Genomic DNA, 22207 nt, shown 5'->3' on the forward strand with positions numbered 1-22207 from the left:
TGGCTCCCAGTACGTTTCCGAGCACAATTCAAAGTGTTGGTGGTGACCTTGAAAGCCCTAAATGGCTTCGTCCCAGTATACCTGAAGGAGCGTCTCCACCCCCATCGCTCAGCCCAGACACTGAGGTCCAGCTCCAAGGGCCTTCTGGCGGTTCCCTCACTGTGAGAAGTTACAGGGAACCAGGCAGAGGGCCTTCTCGGTGGTGGCACCTGCCCTGTGGAGTACCCTCCCATCAGATGTCAAGGAAATATACAACTTTCTGACTTTTAGAAGACATCTGAAGGCAGCCGTGTTTAGGGAAGCTTTTAATATTTGATGAATTGTTGTATTTTAATATTTTGCTGGAAGCTGCCCAGAGTGGCTGGGGAAACCCAGCTAGATGGGCAGAGTATTGTTATTATTATTATTATTATTATTATTATTATTATTTCAACTTAAAAGACTTATCATCACATAACTTATCACAACATAATACCATCAAGAAAAAAAAGAAGAAAAAGGAAAAAAGAAGAAAAAAAGAATACAAAAAGGAATACAAAAAACCACAAAAAGAAAAAAGGGAACAAATAGCATCAATCTAACTATATCATCATCCTTATCATATCATGACTTCGACTTCCCCGTCCCACCCCTCCCGAGTCCATTTTATACCCAACTTCAGCAGTTTCCACTGTATAACATACTCATCTAGTAATACTTTCTATATCTTCACATAATTTAATACTCTTAAATCCTAGAAACTCCCTTATTAAAGAAGAAGAAAAGAAAAGAGAAAAATAATAATTCTATCTATAAAAAACCCCTTAGCTTACAAATTCCCCTAAAAAATATTCCCATTTACTAAATCTACCACCCTCATTCTTAACCTATTACCTTTATTTCCTTAACCCCCCCCCTCCCCTGGTTGCCAGTTCCCTGTAATCCACGGCCAGATCCTAATGATCCTAAGGATAAGTTTCCCCTTTTCCTTCCTCTTGTATGACTTTCTAGGCCTGCAAGAACAACATCTGCCTGGACCTTTCCCCGAACCACTTTTTTGACGGGAGGCTGACTGGGTACAAAGTGGTGAACTGGGATGTCAAGGTACGGGCGCCGTGACGCAGCAGCCATTCAGCGGGTCACCTCTTGACTCCGTTCTAGGTCTATGGGCGTGGGGGGAAAGGTGGGCTTAATTTGCAGAAAAGACCAGAGTGCATTGGTTTGCATCAATTGCTTATTTCCCTCGGAGTATTCCCATTTTCATTGTGCGTTGCTTCCCGTCACCGCAGAGCCCACTGCTTTCTTCTGAAATCCTGCCACTTTTTATATGGCAAACGTTCTGGATTGTGTGTGTGGGTTTTTTGCCCTGCTTTTGTTGTACCGCAGTGCGATAGGGCCTCTGCGGGTGTCAGCGATGCCCCTGGGGACGCATCGCAGAATGGCCCATAAAGCCATGTGGATGGCCCAGTGAGGTGTTGCAGAATACTATTGCTGGCCTCTGCCTGTCTCAGGAGACAGCAAAGGAATGTGTCATTTAAATGCTACTCAATATTGATCCAGAGTAGATCCCAATGTACAGTTAGCAGAGTAGAAACTTAAATACGTTGCAGGATTCCCAAAAAATAGACCAGAGGCAATTAATACTTCTTCCAGTAGAGCTTTGCTGCTACTGAAGGCAGATGAGCATAATGGTCACAAATCCAATACATTCAGGATTGGCCCTGTCCATCAGAAATCCAGTTGCAGCAGACTTGACTTAAATTTTCAGTAACTTATAATATAAGTCTAGGGGATGCAGGTGGCCCTGTGGGTTAAACCACAGAGCCTAGGGCTTCCGATCAGAAGGTCGGTGGTTCGAATCCCCGTGCGGGGTGAGCTCCCATTGCTCGGTCCCAGCTCCTGCCAACCTAGCAGTTCGAAAACACGTCAAAGTGTAAGTAGATAAATAGGGACCGCTCCGGCGGGAAGGTAAACGGCGTTTCCGTGTGCTGCTCTGGTTCGCCAGAAGCGGCTTTGTCATGCTGGCCACATGACCTGGAAGTTGTACGCCGGCTCCCTTGGCCAATAACGCGAGATGAGCGCCGCAACCCCAGAGTCGTCCGCGACTGGACCTAATGGTCAGGGGTCCCTTTACCTTTATAATAAGACTAAACCAGGCATCCCCAAACTGTGGCCCTCCAGATGTTTTGGCCTACAACTCCCATGATCCCTAGCTAACAGGGCCAGTGGTCAGGGATCATGGGAATTGTAGGCCAAAACATCTGGAGGGCCGAAGTTTGGGGATGCCTGGACTGAACTTTAACGCTAAGCATACTATGTACAGAACACCACAGATTGACAGAGAAAGAGAAACACAGGCTTGTTCTGGCCTTATTATTATAGTCAGCATAACCTTGACAGAAGAGATAACATACCAGTTTAAGCCCACTGTATTCAGCTTCTCTGAAGGAATAACCCAAACATCAGGAACCTTCTGCTTGTTTCTTTCACACAGAGAAGCTTCCAGAACCCTCTGGAATTAATTAGAATAGGAAAGATCTCTACACATGTCGATGCTTTCTCTACTAAGAAATGCATAGTGACAGAATGCTCCTTTGGGGGTGAGGTCAAACTGTTGGGTGGTTGTGGCGCCTGCTGTGGCTGCAGAAACCAAAGCGGGAGAGACATGTTTTGTTGCAGCCGGGGCACATGAAGGCGCCCGGTTGTGCTGCTGCAGGTGCCCCACGGCATTTCTTTTCAGCCGTCATTCCTCCTCTGGTCACTGCTGTGGATGCACAACCTTTCTTGTCTCCAGGCTCTGTGGTCAGGATTCCCACAGGGCGGGGTCGGTGTTGCCGCCCTTCCTGTCACATTTGCAACGCAGAGTTGGCCCGCCCAGAGGCCGGGTGCCGGAAGCCAGCTCCCCGTAGATCACATCCTTGGGGATCCCGCCAGTCTGGGGGAGGGCCCTCTGATGGTCTAACAGGGCTTTGCGGTTCTTGCAGGACGTGGTGAATTGTGTCGGTGGGATGGGAGTGCTGCTTCCCCTCCTGGACCAAGTGGCATCTCAGAGGAAAGAAGCAGAAGACCACCAAGAAACCCACGACTTGGTGGGCCCGGAGCTGACTTCTTCCCGCAACGCCCAGGGCATGGTAATCCCGCTGGGGAAATCCTCCGGTTATCGAGGTATCCAGGCTGAATTTTGTATAAACCCGTATATTTTTTATTTTTTTGTCAGTTCTTTTTTATTTGGCATCACGACACTTTTCCTCCTGTTTTTATGCACTACGGTGGTACCTCGGAAGTCGAACGGAATCCGTTCCGGAAGTCCGTTCGACTTCCAAAACGTTCGGAAACCAAGGCGCGGCTTCCGATGGGCTGAAGGAAGCTCCTGCAGCGAACCGGAAGCCGCGTGGGACGTTCGGGTTCCAAAGAACGTTCGCAAACTGGAACACTCACTTCGGGGTTTGCGGCTCTTTACATATTCCATTGCTTAGCTATAGAAAATCAAAAATCAGAATACGAAACAGGAAAAAAGAAAAAAAAGAAGAAAAAAGAAAAGAAAGAAGGAAAGAGGGAAAAAATAATAGGAGGAGGAATATAAAAAGAAAAAAATGAAGAAAAACAAAATAAGATCAATACAGAAGAATTCATATCGTAACATAATGCTTCCACCGCATTTGGCACAGTAGTTCACATTCAATCTTTGTCTTCCTGTCAATTAGTATTATAATTCAAACATTGAAACCTATCTGTCGATCATAATCTTTTCAGATTTCACATCCTTACAAGTTTATTCTAAACATAGCCACGTTTTAATCAAGGGGCTGTATATAAATTGAATAAATAATAAAATAGTAGATACACGTTTGTGTATAAAGACCCTGCCCACCTCTGTAGCTCACTGGCGTGGACAGAATATAGCAGAACATATACATTGTGAAAGCATAATATTGTTGATACTCTTTGCCACTTATAACAGACGGGCAACAAATGGGAGGAGGAGGAAGTCCTAGGAGCCAGCCTGGGTTTGTGTTGTGTGTATTAGAGAATTGTGTGCCAAAAGTCACAAGTGATTTGCAATCAGAAGGGTTAGGCGGGGAAAGAGAGAGAAGTGGACTTGACTGTTAAAATGGAGCTGACCCTTCCATCTCTCTAGCTCCTGCCATCCTTTCCTTCAAAACAGTTTTCTTTCCCCCCACCCACAGAAGGTAGACTGGAAAGGAACGGGGTAGCTGCCTTCCTGCTGCTGATTAAGAATTTCATCCATTGTCACCCAGTCAACCAGGAGAGCCTGGTCCAATGCCAGGGGCCAGCCATCATCGGAGCGCTTCTGCAGAAGGTAAGAGCTTCCAGGCTTAGCCAGATTGCTCAGGGTATCTGACATTTCCAGGTGAAGTGTGTTGGCATTTGGCATTTGGGTTAAAGGGGGAAATACGAGCTGTAATAAAAGGAGAGTTCCCTAGATGCCCCAGTCCAGGTTCGGGGCAAGTACTCTTTGGTGAGAGAACCCCAGCAGAGATTTAAAATCACAACACGTTCAGCAAAGCGTAGTGTTGAAATATAGGCTGTCGGACCTTCAAATATCCCCTTCTCGGCTGCTTCCAAAGTTCCCCACTTCCTTTTGCATGGAAAGAGACCACACGATTGGCGAGTTAAAAGTGGTTTACTTACAAACTCTTTGAAGGTCAGGTTCATGTGCTTTTCCATACAGCAGCGAGGAAGCGCAGGCAGTGTAATTTAGGCTCCCAAGTGGTCGACGTATCTAAATTATTTGTATAGAAACGCAAAGATGGCTTGCTTATAAACCATGGCACAGTCTAAGCTTGGAGCATCCAGCTTAGACTTCTATATTGTTGGATTGACAGGGTGGAATGGAAGAACACAAAGGAGGGGGGAGGGCTAAGTGAAGACCCAGGCGAGTCCTGGCTGCACCTCTCTTTGACCAGGGAGAAATTTTATCCATGCAGGTGATCTATCCTCTCTGTATCGCAGGTCTCCAGCCAGACGATGGACATGAATGTTCTGATGGCTTCTCAGATCCTCATGGAGCAGGTGGCCGCGGAAGGACACAACTTTCTGCTGCACCTCCTGTACCAGTTCCTTCTCTTTGACTTCCGGATCTGGAGCAACAGCGACTTTGCTGTCCGATTGGGTGAGCTTAGACCAACCCAAGCCCCATGGACGGGCAGGTGGCGTGCTTGAAGCTGTGCCATCTGCTCTCGAGCGCTCCTGCTGGTTTGTGGCGTTGCCGCCCCAACCCAGAAGCAGCTTGCTTGTGTGGCTGTGTTACAACAGGCTGCAGTTCAGTGGTAGAGCGCTTGATTCTCACGCAGGAGGTGCCTGTTTCAGTGCCTGGTAACGCCTGGGGCAGACCCTTGCCTTGAAATTCTGGTGAGCCAATAACCAGCCTGTATAGAAAATATTGAGCTTGACGCACCAGTGATCTGACTTGGTATACAGAAGCTTCCTATAGGGCACTGGTTCTCTGCATTGTAGTATAGGATAGCATCAAGATAAATACAGTAATAATAATAATAGGTAAAGGTAAAGGGACCCCTGACCATTAGGTCCAGTCGTGACCGACTCTGGGGTTGCGCACTCATCTCGCATTATTGGCCAAGGGAACCGGCGTACAGCTTCCAGGTCATGTGGCCAGAATGACAAAGCCGCTTCTGGCGAAACAGAGCAGCGCACGGAAACGCCGTTTACCTTCCTGCCTGTAGCGGTCCCTATTTATCTACTTGCACTTTGACGTGCTTTCGAACTGCTAGGTTGGCAGGAGCAGGGACTGGGCAACAGGAGCTCACCCTGTCGCAGGGATTTGAACCGCCGACCTTCTGATCGGCAAGCTCTAGGCTCTGTGGTTGAACCCACAGCGCCACCTGCGTCCCCTAATAATAATAATCATAATGTATTAATAATTTATTATTTATACCCCGCCCATCTGCCTCGGTTTCCCCAGCCACTCTTGGCGGCTTCCAACAAAATATTAAAATACAATAGTCTGTTAAACATTAAAAGCTTCCCTGAACAGGGCCGCCTTCAGATGTCTTCTAAAAGTCTGTTAGTTGTTTTTCTCTTTGACATCTGGTGGGAGGGCGTTCCACAAGGCGGGTGCCACCACAGAGAAGGCCCTCTGCCTGGTTCCCTGTAACCTGGCTTCTCACAGGGAGGGAACCTCCATAAGGCCCTCGGCGCTGGACCTCAGTGTCCGGGCTGAATGATTGGGGTGGAGACGCTGATTCAGGTATACTGGACCGATGCCGTTTAGGGCGTTAAAGGTCAGCACCAACACTTTGAATTGTGCTCGGAAACGTACTGGGAGCCAATGTAGATCTTTCAAGACTGTGTTATGTGGTCTCAATGGCCGCTCCCAGTCAACAGTCTAGCTGCCGCATTCTGGATTAGTTGTAGTTTCCGGGTCACCTTCAAAGGTAGCCCCACGTAGAGTGTGATGCAGTAGTCCAAGTGGGAGATAACTAGAGCATGCACCACTCTGGCGAGACAGTCCGCAGGCAGTGAGGGTCTCAGCCTGCGTACCAGATGGAGCTGGTAGACAGCTGCCCTGGACACAGAATGGACCTGCGCCTCCATGGACAGCTGAGAGTCCAGAATGACTCCCAGACTGCGTACCTGGTCCTTCAGGGGCACAGATTCGGGACCAGGGAGTCCCCCCCTGCCCCCCCCCCAAACAGTACTTCTATCTTGTCAGGATTCAACCTCAATTTGTTAACCGCCATCCATCCTCCACCCGCCTCCAGATACTCACACAGGACCTTCACTGGTTCTGATTTGAAAGAGAGGTTGGTTATATAACCATAGACAGTATCCACACTTCTCTTCAAGAGCATTGGCTATTTTATGGTTCTGCGTGACATTTTGTTGTGAAGAGCGATTTTAAACCCAGAAAAACATGAACCATCAGTAAAGAGAAAGGCTTCTTTGTGCTGATGAGGACATGAACGTTTGTCTCAAATTAGACCTAATACAAATAAGATTATCCGGCAAAAGCAAGCTCACACCTCTCATTGAGTTTGTATATACAGTGGTACCTTGGTCCTCAAAGGTAAAAGGTAAAGGGACCCCTGACCATTAGGTCCAGTCGTGACCGACTCTGGGGTTGCGCGCTCATCTCGCATTATTGGCCGAGGGAGCCGGCATACAGCTTCCAGGTCATGTGGCCAGCATGACAAAGCCGCTTCTGGCAAACCAGAGCAGCACATGGAAACGCCGTTTACCTTCCCGCTGTAGCGGTTCCTATTTATCTACTTGCATTTTGACATGCTTTCGAACTGCTAGGTTGGCAGGAGCTGGGACCAAGCAACGGGAGCTCACCCCGTCACAGGGATTCGAACCGCCGACCTTCTGATCGGCAAGCCCTAGGCTCAGTGGTTTAACCCACAGCGCCACCTGGGTCCTCAAACTTAATCCAAAACCAAAGCGTTCCAAAACAAAGACGCGATTTCCCATAGAAAGTAATGCAAAGCGGATCAATCCGTTCCAACTTTTAAAAACAATCCCTAAGCATGAATTTTACTATCTAACGAGACCATAGATCCATAAAATGAAAGCAATAATCAATGTACTGTACTATAAAATGAATTGGACAGTATTGTAGATGATTAAAAAAAATTAAACAATTATTTCCTGCACTGTTGATGATACCCTCACTTTCCACCTCTGTGCTTCATAGGTCACATCCAGTACCTGTCGAACGTAATCAAGGACCACAAGCAGAGAATCCGTAGGAAATATGGTGTGCAGTATATCCTAGACTCCATCAGGACGTATTACGGGTGAGTTCGGAGCTGCTTCTTATACTGTGAGGGCAGAGGAAGGAAATACTGTTTGGGACGCAACCTTTGCTGCTGTCAATGCGTACATAAACAGTATGTAATAATAATAATGATAATAATAATAATAATAATAATAATAATAATAATAATAATTGTTGTTGTTGTTTAGTCGTTTAGTCGTGTCCGACTCTTCGTGACCCCATGGGCCATAGCACGCCAGGCACTCCTGTCTTCCACTGCCTCGCACAAGTTTGGTCAAACTCATGTTCGTAGCTTCGAGAACACTGTCCAACCATCTTGTCCTCTGACGTCCCCTTCTCCTAGTGCCCTCAATCTTTCCCAACATCAGGGTCTTTTCCAGGGAGTCTTCTCTTCTCATGAGGTGGCCAAAGTATTGGAGCCTCAGCTTCACGATCTGTCCTTCCAGTGAGCACTCAGGGCTGATTTCCTTAAGAATGGATAGGTTTGATCTTCTAGCAGTCCATGGGACTCTCAAGAGTCTCCTCCAGCACCATAATTCAAAAGCATCAATTCTTCGGCGATCAGCCTTCTTTATGGGCCAGCTCTCACTTCCATACATCACTACTGGGAAAACCATAGCTTTAACTATACGGACCTTCGTCGGCAAGGTGATGTCTCTGCTTTTTAAGATGCTGTCTAGGTTTGTCATTGCTTTTCTCCCAAGAAGCAGGCGTCTTTTAATTTCGTGACTGCTGTCACCATCTGCAGTGATCAAGGAGCCCAAGAAAGTAAAATCTCTCACTGCCTCCATAATAATAATAATAATAATAATAATAATAATAATAATAATAATAATTTATACCCCACCCATCTGGCTGGGTTTCCCCAGCCACTCTGGGCGGCTTACAACAGAAACATTAAAATACACTAATTTCTTAAACATTAAAAGCCTCCCTAAACAGGGCTGCCTTCAGATGTCTTCTAAAAATCTGGTAGCTGTTTTACTCTTTGACATCTGATGGGAGGGCGTTCCACAGGGCAGGCGCCACCACCAAGAAGGCCCTCTGCCTGGTTCCCTGCAACTTGGCTTCTCGCAATGAGGGAACCGCAAGAAGAGTTAACTTCAAGAGTTAACTTTACTTGGTGTGATTTATTGTTGACCTGCTCTTGTCACCCCCTTACATTGCAGAAAACTTTGTGGGATGCAATAAAATGCAAGCCTATATTGGAGAAAGTTGGCCATGTTAGGTAACTCAGTGGAAATAGCTACACAACCTTTAAGTGTCCACAGAGTCCATGTTTTCCTGATCTCCCCTTGCTCTTCTCCAAGATTTTTCTGCATTGATGCCGATTGTTTTGAAATTTGCTGGACCAGGTGGACCTCCTGACTTGACCCAGCAAAGCAAGCCCCTCTAGGTGACCCTCCCTTGCTCTCCACCCACCCCCCAGGACTTACAAGGAGAAGCCCATCGCAACTGATGACATCAAGACGGTCCAGACGTCCCTCTTCAGCCTGATCAAGGAGTTCTTCTGCAGGAACTTCTCCACCGAGGAGATGCAGAGCACCTTGAACTACCTGGCTGCTGTGAATGATGAGCACCAGGTATTGGGGGGGGGGCAGGGAAAGGCAGCTATGACCTGTTAAGGAAAGGGAACCTCCCCAGGCTAGATCTTTGAAACAGGATAGGGTTTCTCACGCTGTGATCTACAAACCACCAATGGTCCACAAGGTTCATCTAGGTGGTCTGTGGTGTGTATGCAAAGCACTGATTGAAGAGGGGAGGTGGCACGTACATTTTATTATTTTTAATTGGTTTTTGATTGCTTCTTTTATTTCCTATATTGTATTTTATGATTCTCAATTGTGTTTTGATAGCTTCTTTTATGTCCTATATTGTTTTTCAATTTGAATTCTGTGGAACAGGAGCCTGGCTAGCCCAGCTGGTTAGAGCATGGTGGTGAGAACGCCACGGTTGCGGGTTTGATCCCTGTATGGGACAGCTGCATTGCAGGGGGTTGGACTAGATGATCCTCAGGGCCCCAACCCTACAATTCTACGATCTCAAATTGTAGTCCAATATATAAGAAAATGAGGAAGCAATAACAATGCAATTAAAAACCATGCAGCATCTAGCACACCACTTTATGACTGTTACAGCAGGCAGGGGGGGAATTATTTAAGACCCTCAGCAACTGGGGCAGGGTGGGGGGAGAATTTGGGAACTCCTAGAATAGAAGATTTCATGTAGCAGCAGCACCAGATTTCCTGGATCCCTGTCCAATAGTGTGTACTAAAAGAAAGAAAATTATAGGATGATGCGGCTGAAACTTCCTGCGTTTGCACAAATTTTAGTTCCCTTTGTTCCCTGGGGGGCCATGTTGGCCACTCTTTCTCTTCCATGTGTTGGGGGTTTTTTTTTCTTTGTTCTGTCCATCCTTAAGATTTTGGAGTCTCTTGCCCTCCGGGTGATGCTGGGTTGCAATTCCCACCACCCCATACTATCTAGGGGGGTGCCCACCTGGGAACGGCTGACTTGGTGAACTGCTGTATTAACACGATGGACACGGATGTATCACTGGTCTAAACCACTGAGCCTCTTGGGCTTGCCGATCAGAAGGTCAGCGGTTCGAATCCCCATAACGGGGTGAGCTCCCGTTGCTCTGTCCCAGCTCCTGCCAACCTAGCAGTTCGAAAGCACGCCAGTGCAAGTAGATAAATAGGTACCGCTCTGGCAGGAAGGTAAACGGCGTTTCCGTACGCTCAGGTTTCCATCACGGCGTTCCGTTGCGCCAGAAACGGTTTAGTCTTGCTGGCCACATGGCCCGGAAAGCTGTCTGTGGACAAACACCGGCTCCCTTGGCCTGAAAGCGAGATGAGCGCCACACCCCATAGTCACCTTTGACTGGACTTAACCACCCAGGGGTCCTTTACCTTTTACCTACACAGATATATCTAGAGCAGGCATCCCCAAACTGCGGCCCTCCAGATGTTTTGGCCTACAACTCCCACGTTCCCTAGCTAACAGGACCAGTGGTCGGGGAAGATGGGAATTGTAGTCCAAAACATCTGGAGGGCCAAAGTTTGGGGATGCCTGATCTAGAGACTCAAACAACAGAGGGCAGCTCTAACACCCACATTGCTTTCCTCGAGTTCTTGTGATTTCGTGCAGCAATCCTGCCTTCTCACCATTTCCTTCGAAAGCCTCTTACCATTCTTCTGCTGTGTCCTGCAGGTCTGCGGAGTGCTGGAGGTGATCCACAGCCTTCTGAAAAGCTCCCCATCCCAGGAGCAGATTTACACGTTCCTCTTTGAGCCGGGGAACGTGGAGATCTTCTTCTCGCTGCTCGTCCAGCGGAAGTTCTCGGACGAAGTGCGCGAGAGGATCTTCAAGGTGAGAGAGCTCGGGGGAGAGCGCATCCTGGGGCCAGCGTGCTCCGGGTCTCTCGGCGGACTCTGATGGGGTTGGGGTTTCAGGTCCAAGAGGGCAAGGGGGACAGCCATTTCTGTAGGCCTCAATCTCTTCCCCGTGCAATTTCACTATGAAATAGCGACCATTTCCCTATTGCCTTCATTATATACCTCTAGGCACCAGGCGAAAACAGGTGGGCAGTTTATTATTATTATTATTATTATTATTATTATTATTATTATTATTGCCAGGCCTTGGGCTGATTGGTAACCTATACCCTTCTAAATGTGTTTGTAAGGGGTGGTGTTAATGTCGGAATGTTGTGGATAGTAGGAGAGGATATATTGATTAAATATTATCCTTCCTCACTCAAGCTACTGAGCTAGTAAGGTAAAGGGTAAAGGGACCCCTGACCGTTAGGTCCAGTCGTGACTGACTCCGGGGTTGTGGCGCTCATCTCGCTTTATTGGCCGAGGGAGCCGGCATGCAGCTTCCAGGTCGTGTGGCCAGCCTGACTAAGCCGCTTCTGGCGAACCAGAGCAGCACACGGAAACGCCGTTTACCTTCCCTCCAGAGCAGTACCTATTTATCTACTTGCACTTTGACGTGCTTTCGAACTGCTAGGTTGGCAGGAGCTGGGACCGAGCAACGGGAGCTCACCCCGTCACGGGGATTTGAACCGCCGACCTTCTGATCAGCAAGCACTAGACTCTGTGGTTTAGACCACAGCGCCACCCGCGTCCCACTGAGCTAGTATCAGAGCACATTCCCTTGCACGTTGCTAGAAGCAAGTTGATGGATTCGTTAGAATTGTGTAAGTTGAACAATCCAGTCCGGCTTGTCCAGAATGGATTGTTCCTGGTAAATTCCCCTTCAGTTCCCTCTTAAAAACAATAATGACATGGCAATCTTCTTTTGAAAGTAATGATAAAGTTTACAGTAGAACCCCTACTTACAACCGCCTCTACTTGGGCCCTATCCAAGTAGTGACCACAGCAAACCCAGAAGTAAATACCGGGGTTGCTGCGATTCGCTCACACATAGAAGCGGCTGCCGCCGTTTGCACATGCGCAGAAGCAGCTGCCACCGTCTGCACATACGCAGAAATGCACTGCCACCGAATGCGCCTGCGCACAACGACGCTTCTACCAGCGACCCGGATCGACTTACGGACAGACCTCCGTAACTGATTATGTCTGCAAGTAGAGGTTCCATGGTACTTGCATTCAATTCACAGTAGTGAATCCCAAAGGCAGTCTTTATCTTGTAGTTACAGTTACAGTTGTAGAGAAAAAGAAGTCTTCTACCTTGCGGCTTCCATCCTCTGTAAAGATGAGCCATGTGCTGCTGGCTAAGAGCCCGCAGAAGAGTCCAAAAGGAAAAATGGAAAAGGGCAAAAAGAGAAAGGCGTGACTTGCCCTTTTATAGGGTCGGCTAGGGTCACACGCCCATCTACCTGGTCACACACATCAGGAGGAGGCTCCAGACCAGGTGTGACAGGAAGTCCTCTCTGTCTGGAGCAGCATTCCCCTGTGTGTCCACTCTAGGAAAACGGGAAATGTTGCACTGTAGTACCTTGACTTACGAAGACGATCCATTCCGCGGCCATCTTTGTAAGTCGAGGTTTTCGGTTGCCGAAGCATGTTGTTGGCACATGCACAGAGCGCGATTTTGCGCTTCTGCGCATGCGCAGAATGCACGTGCTGGGTGCGCGCGGCAGAAAAACTTCTGGGGTTGTCGACTTCAGAAGTCAAAGCGTTCGGATGTCGAGGTATGACTGTGTTTGACTGCTTCCATGATGATACATCCCCACAGTTATTTGGGGGGGGGGCATTATCACGGGGTGCTAGCTTTCTTGTCCTTGCTCTACACAGATCCTGTACAAAATGCTGAAGTACGAGAAGATGAACGAACGGAGCAAGCAGCGTTTGAAGCTGAAGGACGTCGGCTTCCTGGGCTTCATCTCGTACCTGAACGACATCCCGGTTTCCATGCTGATCCGGTACCTTTGGGAGCAAGTGATTGGGCCAGGTAAGGCCCAAGAAAGACGGTTCAGAAACTTCACCTGGTGCAAAATTTGGCGGCCAAGTTGCTCACCTTTTAAGGATATTGCATTGATCCTGGGCCGACTGCACTGGCTGCCAATTAGTTTCCAAGCCGGGCTGGGTTTGACCTATAAAGCCTTAAACAGTTCAGGACCTGACACCTAAAGATATGCAATGAAGGCACCAGGCGGGCCTCCCTGGGGAGAGTCTCCTGCAAGCAGGCAGCCACCACAGAAAAGGCCCTTTTCTCATGTTGCTGCCCTTTGGACCTCTCGTAGAAGAAACACACCCTTTGAGAACCACTGCCCTAGATAATCCCAGTGTCTCTCCCCCCCCCCCCACGGGGCAGTCCTTCCCACTTTGGGAACCGTTGAAACAGTATCGGACTAGGACCCGGGAGAGACCAGGGTTCGAATCCCCACTCGGCCATGAAGCTCCCTGCGTGTAGTCTAGGGCCCATTGCTCACTTTCAGTCTCGCCTACCTCGCAGGGTTGTTGTGAGGATTAAATGAGGAGGGGAGAAACCGTTGAGCACCCTGCTGTTTCCTTTTGCTCCAACCAAGACTGTGTTCTGCTTCCTTGCTTTCTCCCCAGACACCCCAAACTACAAGGATTTGCTAGCCGTGATCTACCTCTCGCACCGGGCAGAGCTGACCGTCAGGCTGGACATCTGCAGAGAGGTGAGCCAGGATCTTACCAGATCCCGAGATGCTTCATTTGGGCAGGGCAAAGCAGCCCAGTGCACTTGAAAAAGCTTGCAAAAGGAGCCTTGCGCAGTAGAGTCTGCTCTGACTGGCAGCCGCTGTGCAGGGTCTTAGGCAAAGAACTGTCAGTGGGAGATGCCAGGGCTTGAGGCGGGAATTGTAGAGTTGGCAGGGACCCCACGGGGGGTATCCATCTCTCTCCCGCCATTTCCAGATTTGAATTGAATTGTTTATTTATTTCCCGGCACCGCGCACAAGTGCATCAGTGCGCGCCGGGGGTGGAGGAGACTCCTGTGTTCAGAAGCATTGCTGCTTCCAAGTAGGCAGAGCACAGCCGTCATGGCTAATAGAAATCGATAGCCCTCTCCTCCGCGAATCTGCCTAATGCTCTTTAAAGCAGGATTGCAAAGAGCACAGATGTAACGATATCGCCAAACTCCTTCATGGACGCATTCGCACCAGGCAGAAATCTAAATACAGTCATACCTTGGTTTAAGTACGCTTCGGTTTGAGTACTTTCAGTTTAAGTACTCCGCAGACCTGTGTGGAACGGATTGATCCACTTTCCATGACTTTCAATGGGAAAGTTCGCTTCAGGTTAAGTATGCTTCAGGTTAAGTACAGACTTCCAGAAGCAATTGTGTACCTAAACCGAGGTACCACTGTACACAACCCCGCAGTCACACCAGGACTGGCCCGGGACATTCCGGGTGGCAACCTCCCTTCTTGCCAGGGAAGAAGGGGCAAGGGAAGATCTGTATGAGTGACAAGGGGGGGGGAGTTAAGTGGCTGGGGAGGCCTGGCTAGATGGGTGGGGTATAAATAATAAATTATTGTTATATATTATTTTATTATAAAGAGCTGGAATGGGAACAAACTTGGGAGGAGACCAGCAGCACACCTCCTCTTCCCCAAGAGGCACTGTAGAGGCAGCATTGGGGAGGGGAGGCAGCCAGGGAATCATAGAGTGGGGAGGGACCCTGAGGGTCATCTAGTCCAACCCCCTGCAATGCAGAAATCTCAGCTAAAGCATCCATGACAGATGACTATCCAACCTCTGCTTTAAAAAACCTCCAAGGCAGGAGATTCCACCGCCTCCCGAGGGAGACCGTTTCACTGTCGAACAGCTCTCACTGCCCGAAAGGTCTTCCTGATGTTTAGTCGGAATCTCCTTTCTTGAAGCCTGGGTTCGAGTCCTGTTCTCCAGAGCAGGAGAAGACAAGGCAGCGGCAGGAAGACAAGGCAGCAACATTGTAGAAAATAATGTGGGTGTGAGTCGATCGCAACCATCTGCCCATAGCTGGCTTGAGAGATCAGGCCGACGGAAGGTGAAAACATCAGATTACACTCACGAAAATATTCTATACTACTGGTATTTTAGGCAGATAGCATTCCTTTCAGGCCAAATCTGCTGCCCCTTGTGGATTCTGACGCCCGAGGCGGTCGTCTCATGGGTGGGCCGGCCCTACCTCTCTCCCCCCCCACACACAACCACTCAGCAACCACCTACTTATGCCCACGAAGTTGTGCCATCTTTGGTCAAGCTCAACATCCGCAACAGCTGCCGGTTCGCTTGTCCTGCCCTGGATGCCAGTGGCTTCCCTTTCTATCTTCCAGCTCTTCCGCCTGATCTACAAGCCGCAAGACCCGGCCAAGCAGACGGTCAGGCAGCTGGCCAAACTGGCCGGCTGGCAGGACACCCTCACCAAGCTCTACGTCAAGGAGTCCTACGAGTCGCGCCAGCACAGCCTGTCGGGCTCGGCCAGCGGCGGAGGCAGCCTGGACCTCCCGAAGGCCTCGGACCAGCCCGGCGCAGAGGCCGGGAAGGAGCCTGCCGGCTCCACGCCCCCTTCGTCCTCCGACCTCCAGGATCTGGACGTCTTCCTCCCGCTGGGCTACGAGGCCTCAGACCCAGAGCTGTCGGAAGGTTTCTCGGACCACTCGGTCTCGCCCACCAGCAGCCAGAGGGGCAAGGCCTTCGCGCCGTACGGCTTCAAGTCGTTCGACTCCTCCGACCTGGCCAGCCACTCCTCCTCTTCCAACACCATCGACGCTCCCGGGGCCACGGAGGCCCCCCAAGCAGGGGACGCGCTCCCGGCTGACAGGGTCTACCACCCGCTGTCTCCCTTCTCCATGTCTCCCTTCGACCTTGGCCTGGACATGGGCAGCACCAGCTCGGCCGCCACAGCCGAGAGCGGGGACCAGACTCCCGTGAGCCTACCGGGGACCCCGTCGCCACTGGAGAACTTTAAGCCCTTCCCGGGGACGCGGGTAAGGAAGAGCTCCAGCCTCTCTAACGTGCTGGACGACACCAGCTACCAGGAGACCTTGCCCAGCGACAGCATCTCCAACACCAGCAACCCTCAGGTGAGCCTCTTCCTCTTCCTCCAGCTTTCTGGGCTAAGTGTTCAGACAGGTGCACAAGCTTTGAACCTTTCCCAACCTTTCCTTTTTGGGGTGAGCTCACCTCTTGCTTCCTCCCTCCGCAGCAGACGCCCGAGGAAGAGCTCTGCAACCTGCTCACCAACATTGTCTTCTCGGTCACCTGGCGAGGGGTGGAGGGCTGGGACGACGCGGCCTGGAAAGAGCGCGGGCAGGTCTTCTCGGTCCTCACCAAGCTGGGCTCGGCCTGCGAGTTGGTGCGCCAGCCGGACGAGATCAAGCGCAGGTAAGGCATGGCATTTGAGGCGGGCAGAGTGTCACCAGTGGAGCCGAGTCAGGCTTAAGCTGGTTAGAATCCCTGCCCCAGGACTCGTGTTGAGTGACGTGCACTGAGCCCAGAAATTCTCCCTTTTGGGGGTGCATTTGGAAGAAAGTATGCATTCCGTTTTCTCAAAGTCAGATAGTTGTTTATTTCCTTGACATCTGATATCTTCTAAAAGTCCGGTAGCTGTTTTTCTCTGAAGGCAGCCCCAACAGATTAAAAACAGAATAAAACATCAAATATTAAAAACTTCCCTTAATAGGGCTGCCTTCAGATGTCTTCTAAAAGTCAGATAGTTGTTTATTTCCTTGGCATCTGATGGGAGGGTGTTCCACAGGGCGGGTGCCACTACCGAGAAGGCCCTCTGCCTGGTTCCCTGTAACTTGGCTTCTTGCAGTGAGGGAACCGCCAGAAGGCCCTCGGAGCTGGATCTCAGTGTCCGGGCTGAACGATGGGGGTGGAGACGCTCCTTCAGGCATACAGGACCGAGACCGTTTAGGGCTTGAAAGGTCAGCCACTGCCTCACCCCCCCCCCTCTCTCTCTCCCAGCCTCTTGGAGATGATGATGGAGTCGGCGCTGACGGACATTAAAGAGGCCACCCCCGCCATGCTGCCCAGCCTCACGCAGAACGCTCTCAAGCTGCTGCGCCTCCTTCAGGACTTCCTGTTCTCCGAGGGCCACAGCAACCAGGCCTTGTGGAGCGAGAAGGTTGGTGGAAGCTTTCTAGCTGGATGCAGAGGCCTAAATGATCAGGTCTGCTCTTCCTCCTCCTTGCAATCGTCCCTCAATTACAGCTGAAGGCAATGCATTCAATCTAGCGAGAGTAAAAGCAGGGAAAAGACTGGGAGGAGGTGTCGGAAGCTGAAGAGGCAACAGATCTTAGTGAGCAGGGAGAGGCTGTGGCAGAAAGCAGTCCGGAGGCAGAAGCTGATGTAGCAAGAGGCCAAAATGAGTCCAGCTGGTGAAGAGTCACATGCAGACTCAAATGTCATTGCTTGGGGAAAGCCCTGGAGAGGAGGGGACCTGGGCAGCTGTGCGGAGGCAGGGGGGGGGACCTTCAGTCTCTGCAACGGTTTAATAGGGCCAAGATCGACCAGAGATGGGTTTGCTTGGCTCATTAGGCCTGATACGGTAGATCATGCTTTGGCTAATAAAGGGTTAACTCCGGCTTGCTCGGTTTAATGGGGCCAAGACCGACCATAGATGGGTTTGCTCGGCTCATTAGGCCTGATACGGTAGATCATGCTTTGGCTAATAAAGGGTTAACTCCAGTTTGCTCGGTGTGATTTCCTGCTGGCTCACGCCTGACACTAGGTGGCTTTCTGAATCCTCCGCCTCCAGGGAGCATAAGAGGTCGGTCGTCCTCTTGTATCTTCACATTCTGCTTCTCTTCTCCTTGGCTCCAGGTTTATGAGGGGATCAACAGCCTGCTGGACAAGCTAGGGGTCTGGCACCACTTGGCCAACGGCACCTCCGACTTGAAGGAGATGGCCCAGATCGGCCTGCGGGTGCTCATTGGATATATCTCACTGGAGGACTTACAAGTAAGTTGCCCAGCTAACTTGGGGGCCCCTCTCCTCCTCCTTCCAGTTCCTGGTGATTCCAGGCTGCTTTTGCAGCGGAGAAGCTTGCAAGACAGCCAACATGTGCAAAAGATCTCCCCCAGGTTGGCTATGGTTTTTTCTGCACACGGGTAGCATTTTTTTCCCTTTTTTGCAATTTTTTAATTTGATTTTTAAAAGTTTAAACATACAACAAACAATAATTCAAGATCCAAATATCGAGATGACTCTGAATCTCCTGACTTCCTCCCATCCCTTCCGTGGGTCCTAGTCGTAGTATTTCCAACTGCATATCAATACATACCCACATTTTTATCCTAAATTATCTATACTGTCCGTTAGTTTACAAGTGTGATTAAAACCCTGCCATGTTTTAATCTGCTTGCGATGGTCTCGTAGATAAACTATAAACTTTTCCCATTCTTTTTGAAAGTTCTTGTCTTCTTGATTTCTGAGCTTCCCAGTTAATTTTGCCCATTTTGGCATAGTCCATCATCTTGATTTGCCATTCTTCTCTGGTCGGGGTTGAGATCTTCAGCTCTCTATATTGGACAAACAGGCCAAACCCTACGCCAAAGGATAAATGGACATAAATCTGACATCAGGAATCGCAAGACAGAGAAACCAGTAGGAGAACCCTTCAATCTCCCAGGACATTCTATACAAGATCTCAAAGTAGCTGTCTTATTACAAAAGAATTTCAGAAATAGACTGGAAAGAGAAGTTGCTGAACTGCAACTTATTACCAACCTTAAAACCATGGAGAGACCTGGATTGAATAAAGACACTGGATTTTTTTCTCATTATACATGATAAAGCTGAAAGGAATTCTCACCCCTTGCTTTTTCCTGTAGACCATTTGCAGTCCTTAACGGTCATCAACAGCTATCAGTCTGTCAATCACCCACTCCCTCCACCCTTCTGAGTAATACCTCCCCCCGCCCCCACCATCTGACTATATAAAAGCGTCTGGGGACTTCTGCTTCAGTGTATCTGAAGAAGTGTGCATGCACACGAAAGCTCATACCTATGACAAACTTAGTTGGTTTCTAAGGTGCTACTGGAAGGAATTTTTTTTTCAGACTACGGCAGACCAACATGGCTACCTACCTGTTGTTGTTGTTGTTGTTGTTGTTGTTGTTGTTGTTGTTGTTTAGTCATTTAGTCGTGTCTGACTCTTCGTGACCCCATGGCCCATAGCACGCCAGGCACTCCTGTCTTGCACTGCCTCCCGCAGTTTGGTCAAACTCATGTTCACAGCTTCGAGAACACTGTCCAACCATCTCATCCTCTGTCGTCCCCTTCTCCTAGTGCCCTCCATCTTTCCCAACATCAGGGTCTTTTCCAGGGAGTCTTCTCTTCTCATGAGGTGGCCAAAGTACTGGAGCCTCAGCTTCACGATCTGTCCTTCCAGTGAGCACTCAGGGCTGGTTTCCTTCAGAATGGATAGGTTTGATCTTCTTGCAGTCCATGGGACTCTCAAGAGTCTCCTCCAGCACCATAATTCAAAAGCATCAATTCTTCGGCGATCAGCCTTCTTTATGGTCCAGCTCTCACTTCCATACATCACTACTGGGAAAACCATAGCTTTAACTATACGGACCTTTGTAGCCAAAGTGATGTCTCTGCTTTTTCAGATGCTGTCTAGGTTTGTCATTCCTTTCCTCCCAAGAAGCAGGCGTCTTTTAATTTCGTGACTGCTGTCACCATCTGCAGTGATCAAGGAGCCCAAGAAAGTAAAATCTCTCACTGCCTCCATTTCTTCCCTTCTATTTGCCAGGAGGTGATGGGACCAGTGGTCATGATCTTATTTTTTTTGATCATAGAATCATAGAATCATAGAATCATAGAGTTGGAAGAGACCACAAGGGCCATCCAGTCCAACCCCCTGCCAAGCAGGAAACACCATCAAAGCATTCCTGACAGATGGCTGTCAAGCCTCTGCTTAAAGACCTCCAAAGAAGGAGACTCCACCACATTCCTTGGCAGCAAATTCCACTGCCGAACAGCTCTTACTGTCAGGAAGTTCTTCCTAATGTTTAGGTGGAATTTTCTTTCTTGTAGTTTGAATCCGTTGCTCCGTGTCCGCTTCTCTGGAGCAGCAGAAAACAACCTTTCTCCCTCCTTTATATGACATCCTTTTATATATTTGAACATGGTTATCATATCACCCCTTAACCTTCTCTTCTCCAGGCTAAACATACCCAGCTCCCTAAGCCGTTCCTCATAAGGCATCGTTTCCAGGCCTTTGACCATTTTGGTTGCCCTCTTCTGGACACGTTCCAGCTTATCAGTATCCTTCTTGAACTGTGGTGCCCAGAACTGGACACAATACTCCAGGTGAGGTCTGACCAGAGCAGAATACAGTGGTACTATTACTTCCCTTGATCTAGATGCTATACTCCTATTGATGCAGCCCAGAATTGCATTGGCTTTTTTAGCTGCTGCATCACACTGCTGACTCATGTCAAGTTTGTGGTCAACCAAAACTCCTAGATCCTTTTCACATGTACTGCTCTCAAGCCAGGTGTCTCCCATCCTGTATCTGTGCCTTTCATTTTTTTTGCCCAAGTGTAGCACTTTACATTTCTCCTTGTTAAAATTCATCTTGTTTGCTTTGGCCCAGTTGTCTAATCTGTTAAGGTCATTCTGAAGTGTGATCCTGTCCTCTGGGGTGTTAGCCACCCCTCCCAACTTGGTGTCATCTGCAAACTTGCTCAGGATTCCCTCAAGCCCATCATCCAAGTCATTGATAAAGATGTTGAACAAGACTGGGCCCAAGACAGAACCCTGTGGCACCCCACTAGTCACTACTCTCCAGGATGAGGAGGAGCCATTGATGAGCACCCTTTGGGTTCGGTCAGTAATCCAGCTACAAATCCACTGAATGGTAGCATTGTCTAGCCCACATTTTACCAGCTTCTTTACAAGAATATCATGGGGCACCTTGTCAAAGGCCTTGCTGAAATCAAGATAGGCTACATCCACAGCGTTCCCTTCATCTACCAGGCTTGTAATTCTGTCAAAAAATGAGATCAGATTAGTCTGACATGACTTATTTTTCAGGAACCCATGCTGACTTTTAGTGATCACAGAGTTTCTTTCTAGGTGCTCACAGACTGTTTGCTTAATGATCTGCTCTAGAATCTTTCCTGGTATTGATGTCAGGCTGACTGGGCGGTAATTGTTTGGGTCCTCTCTTTTCCCCTTTTTGAAAATAGGGACAACATTTGCCCTCCTCCAGTCTGCTGGAACTTCGCCTGTTCTCCAGGAATTTTCAAAGATTATTGATGTTGAGCTTCAGACCATATTTTGCGCTCTCCTCTTTCACCAAAGAACAAAGGGATTTAACCAAAGAACAAAGGGATAGTAAAACAACACAGCTCTTTAAAAATGTGTTGGGAGGGGGGGTTATTGGGTTGTTTTTATTTTGATGATGTATTTTGTGGTTTTATACAGTATTTTGATTTTATTCTGTGAACTGCCCTGAGACCTCCGGGTATAGGGCGGTATATAAATTCAATGAATGAATGAATGGCCGGTGCTTCTGTTCCTTCCCACCTTGAACCGCCCCTCTCCTCCCTCTCCAGTTGCAATCCATGGCCTATGTGAAGCTCCACAGCCTCCTCCAAACGGCCTCGGCCCCCAAGAAGGAGGAAGCCTGCTACGTACTGGGCAAACTGGAGACCCCCCTGCGCCACTCGCTGCACACCAAGTCGGAGACCTTCTCCTGGCTGGTGCCCATCATCCGCACTTTGATGGACAAGTGCTACAACACCCTGCGCCTGCAGCACTTCCTCCCCTCCCTGCCCCCCACCAATGGCAGCCCCACCTTCTACGAGGACTTCCAGGAGTTTTGCACCACCCCGGAGTGGATCTCCTTCATTGAGAAGCACGTAAGTGAAAGCCACCATTTCTTTAAAAATGAATAATCTCTGGGCATCTTGTCGAGATCTAAGCAGGCAGAAGGGAGCAGGTTCTTGCTGTCAGTTTGCATTTCCTGGTGCAGAAAGTATTGATCTGATGTGTCAAGATCTTTCCTATTCTACTTAATCCAGGAGGG

At 49.1% G+C, this 22207-nt stretch overlaps 1 protein-coding gene across 5 annotated transcripts in view; it reads left to right on the top strand.

The window, feature by feature from the left end:
- NBEAL2 (neurobeachin like 2) overlaps nt 1-22207 on the top strand; it is a 191056-nt gene that overhangs the window by 133197 nt on the left and 35652 nt on the right. For 4 of the 5 annotated variants that reach the window (XM_060281001.2, XM_060281005.2, XM_060281004.2 and 1 more), the window contains 14 exons: nt 991-1083; nt 2964-3144; nt 4167-4300; nt 4954-5113; nt 7655-7757; nt 9168-9321; nt 10952-11110; nt 13003-13159; nt 13768-13853; nt 15495-16244; nt 16367-16545; nt 17131-17290; nt 17989-18126; nt 21735-22040. In XM_060281001.2, the coding sequence (XP_060136984.2) occupies nt 991-1083; nt 2964-3144; nt 4167-4300; nt 4954-5113; nt 7655-7757; nt 9168-9321; nt 10952-11110; nt 13003-13159; nt 13768-13853; nt 15495-16244; nt 16367-16545; nt 17131-17290; nt 17989-18126; nt 21735-22040 (2760 nt within the window). The remainder of the gene's footprint in view (nt 1-990; nt 1084-2963; nt 3145-4166; nt 4301-4953; nt 5114-7654; nt 7758-9167; nt 9322-10951; nt 11111-13002; nt 13160-13767; nt 13854-15494; nt 16245-16366; nt 16546-17130; nt 17291-17988; nt 18127-21734; nt 22041-22207) is intronic. The other variant, XM_060281002.2, reaches the window with a different exon arrangement.

The sequence above is a fragment of the Zootoca vivipara genome, chromosome 11, assembly GCF_965207765.1.
Source record: "Zootoca vivipara chromosome 11, rZooViv2.hap1.1, whole genome shotgun sequence".
NCBI lineage: Eukaryota > Metazoa > Chordata > Lepidosauria > Squamata > Lacertidae > Zootoca > Zootoca vivipara.